The sequence below is a fragment of the Etheostoma spectabile genome, chromosome 20 (assembly GCF_008692095.1).
Source record: "Etheostoma spectabile isolate EspeVRDwgs_2016 chromosome 20, UIUC_Espe_1.0, whole genome shotgun sequence".
Taxonomy (NCBI): Eukaryota; Metazoa; Chordata; class Actinopteri; order Perciformes; family Percidae; genus Etheostoma; species Etheostoma spectabile.
The window spans coordinates 14,466,005-14,468,965 of record NC_045752.1 but is presented as its reverse complement, the minus strand read 5'-3'; the positions used below and the strand labels follow the sequence as shown (position 1 = coordinate 14,468,965).

The window sequence follows — 2,961 nt, the reverse complement described above, 5'->3', positions numbered from 1 at the left end:
TCTTTGTCAGTGGGCAAATGTAAAAACTCAGCAGGGGATTTAATACTTTTTTACCCTCACTGTAACATTCTGGTGGTGGCATTGCGCTACTTCACTATGTGTGTGTCTTACCATCAGGCTCATTGCAGTATGTAGCAGGGTCAGCTTGCAAACTGTAGAGACGTGCCTGCAGGGCAAACAAATGCTGAGCTGTAGTTACTTTGTTTCAGCATGCACATCATGTGCTCACTTTCACAGTCCAGTAGCCTCCTTTGGCAAAACATCCTAAATGAATCAACACTTTGTTCAATATTTTTAAGGAGATCAACAACCAAAAAGTTAAATTTTCCATTCACAAAAACACCAGCACAAAGATCATTCCTAGTTCACCTGTTTGCTCAATTAGAAACTATTTTTTTGTGATACAGACAACCTGTCTTAACAGGTAACTCCAAAGTCAATTTTTCAACTAAATGTACATGTATAACTGTTGCCCACCTTAGAACTGTCGTAGATCTCTGTAGTTCCTGTTGGCGTTGCCACCAATGTGATTACATCACAGTCAATGGTTTTATCTGGGGGTGGAGCAAACGTGTCCGTTATCACCCCTAAGAAACTAGAAAGGCTCTTCTTTACCTTTTCTGAGGTCTCAGAGGAACCTTCCACCTGGGAATCAGTATAAATATACAGGTTAGATTTGGTATTTAGCAAATAATACTTAAATCATACTGAGCACATGTGTATGACATGGGTCTACTGAACACACATTCAACAGCCATTTCACCTAACTGTCAAGACAGACTTAGATAAAAAAACAACGAACAAGGTAAAGGCTGCAACTTACCGCGAGCTTGTTTCTGACAGCAGTTGCTGTAGCCACAAGTGAGCAGGTTGTGTCATGTTGCACTACAGTGGAGAACTCTGTCAGGTCTCGCTTTATGAATTCTAAGGCCTCAGATGACTGCAAAGAAGAGAGTCAATTAATTAATATACAGATAGGGCTGGGCAATATGGAGAAAATCAGCTATCACAATATTCTTAGCGTTGAGAACTGATGCTTTGACAAAATATCTTCAGTAATGTGAATATAATAAGTAAGTGTGGAACAGGCAAAAAATAGAACAGCTTGAACAGTCTGGTAAGATATATTGCCCAGCCCTACATCCAGATACGTTATCATCTCCATTAGCAAGCTCTTGTTGTTTTAGATGAGACCATATGTACGTGAAAACATTACATTCAAATAACACAAAAAATAGAGTTCAATGGCGCTCACAGCAACAATATATAGAAAACATGACATACTAGTGCTGAGCAATATGGGAAAAAAATACTTCGATATTGATATTGCGACAATACTGTAGTGTTGAATATTGGTGCTTTCTCAAAATACTCACACAATGAGATTTTTTGATAAATAATCATCACTAATGGGGATATAATGTAATGTAAAAGTGGGTAAAGGCAAATAATATAACAGAACAGAATGGTAAATTTAGAAAATTAAGCCACTTTCAGTAGTTCAACAACCTTCAAGTACTGTGAATGAGTCAGTCTCACACTTGTTCTAGAATTTTTCCTCCTGGAACATCAAAGCCAAACTTTCTTTCAAAAAGAGATGTTCTGAGAATTGAAAAGCTATAACTTTATCGGTTGTCTGCTCATGCTAACAGATAGCTGGGACAGGTTTCACTTGTATCTTTCACCTGAATAATGCTATGCATTCAGTTTTTATTGACAGAGGTAAAGGTTCCAAAATCATGCCAGCACAATGGCGACAACAGCTTTGGACATTAAACTGTATAACTGCGTGGCCAGCTTTTGTGGAGTTCAAGTCAATTGGAAGAGAAAACACAGCCTATGTTGACTTTTGCAGACCACTGCAGTTTACTGTCAGTAATAATGTTGCCTGGTTATGGATATATTTTGGCTCTGACCTTTCATAACAAATATGCGGACACCGTGTGTTGTTCAGTAAAATATAATTGGCGTTTTATGCATCTATTGAAACATTTTATGAAATTGAAGGGAGAGTAGTGGTTGGCGTTGAAATATTCCTCAGTGCAACATCTGACAAACATTGTAAAGGCTGAGCAACAACTAATGATACAGTAAGAAGTACTAATGTCCACGGTGGGGATTACCTTATCTTTGACGGCCTGGAAGCCCTGCTGAAGCCAGCCTCCCCACCAGCCTTCTCTGTAAACATTCATTCATTTAGAAATGAGCTACGTTTTAAAAAAGCAGAGAAAATATTCCCATTACACCACAACTGCACGACCCTTGTACATTTATCAAATGCTTATCATGCTTTGTCAATACAGCAAGACAGATTGGCAGCTGTTGTCTTTCTCAAGCTCTCTCTCTCTAACGTTAGCTAGCTAACTTACACATACACAGCCTGGCAAGCTAAACGAGTTGGCTAACGTCAGCTGCCATGCAAGCTAATTACTCAAAATAAAGCCATTCGTGTCATTTGTAAGGCTTAACAAAATGATAGTTACCAAAAATTAAGGATATATACAGTCCACTATTCGTTATTCCGTGAGTTAAGCTGCTCTACACCACAGCTAAACAGGCTATGCTAACGCTAGCCAGGCTATGTTTTGGTAAACAAATGCACTTCCTGAACTGATTCCGTATGCTGTAAAGTACAGCGTTTAAGCAAAGTAACTATACCAAATCTTAGACGAAACATAACACAACAAGGAACACAATATGCACATGATTTCGGTGCTCTCTGCTATATGACCGTTCATTTTAAAACAAAAAGTAATTTGCGAGTTGACTCTCACCCTTCAGCCATCTTCAGACGATGACATCATCAGTATTTACTGAACTCAGTTACCCAGTTACATGACTAAAATAAAGACGTAATGCAATGTGACTTCCTTCCTGAGATATACAGATAAACACATTCCCATATACGGTAAGAAATCACCGTTTTAAATTATAATTATAATTTTTTTTTTTTACAGTTTG

The 2,961-nt window shown here is 38.2% G+C and overlaps 1 protein-coding gene across 1 annotated transcript in view; it reads right to left on the bottom strand.

The window, feature by feature from the left end:
- Positions 1-2,961, bottom strand: part of bsdc1 (BSD domain containing 1) — an 8,118-nt gene extending 5,157 nt beyond the window's left edge. Inside the window, exons 1-5 of the mRNA XM_032500683.1 lie at positions 2,775-2,961; positions 2,124-2,178; positions 824-940; positions 478-645; positions 112-166 (exon numbers count right to left, since the gene is read on the bottom strand). Of these exons, the coding sequence (XP_032356574.1) occupies positions 112-166; positions 478-645; positions 824-940; positions 2,124-2,178; positions 2,775-2,785 (406 nt within the window). The 5' untranslated portion in view covers positions 2,786-2,961. The remainder of the gene's footprint in view (positions 1-111; positions 167-477; positions 646-823; positions 941-2,123; positions 2,179-2,774) is intronic.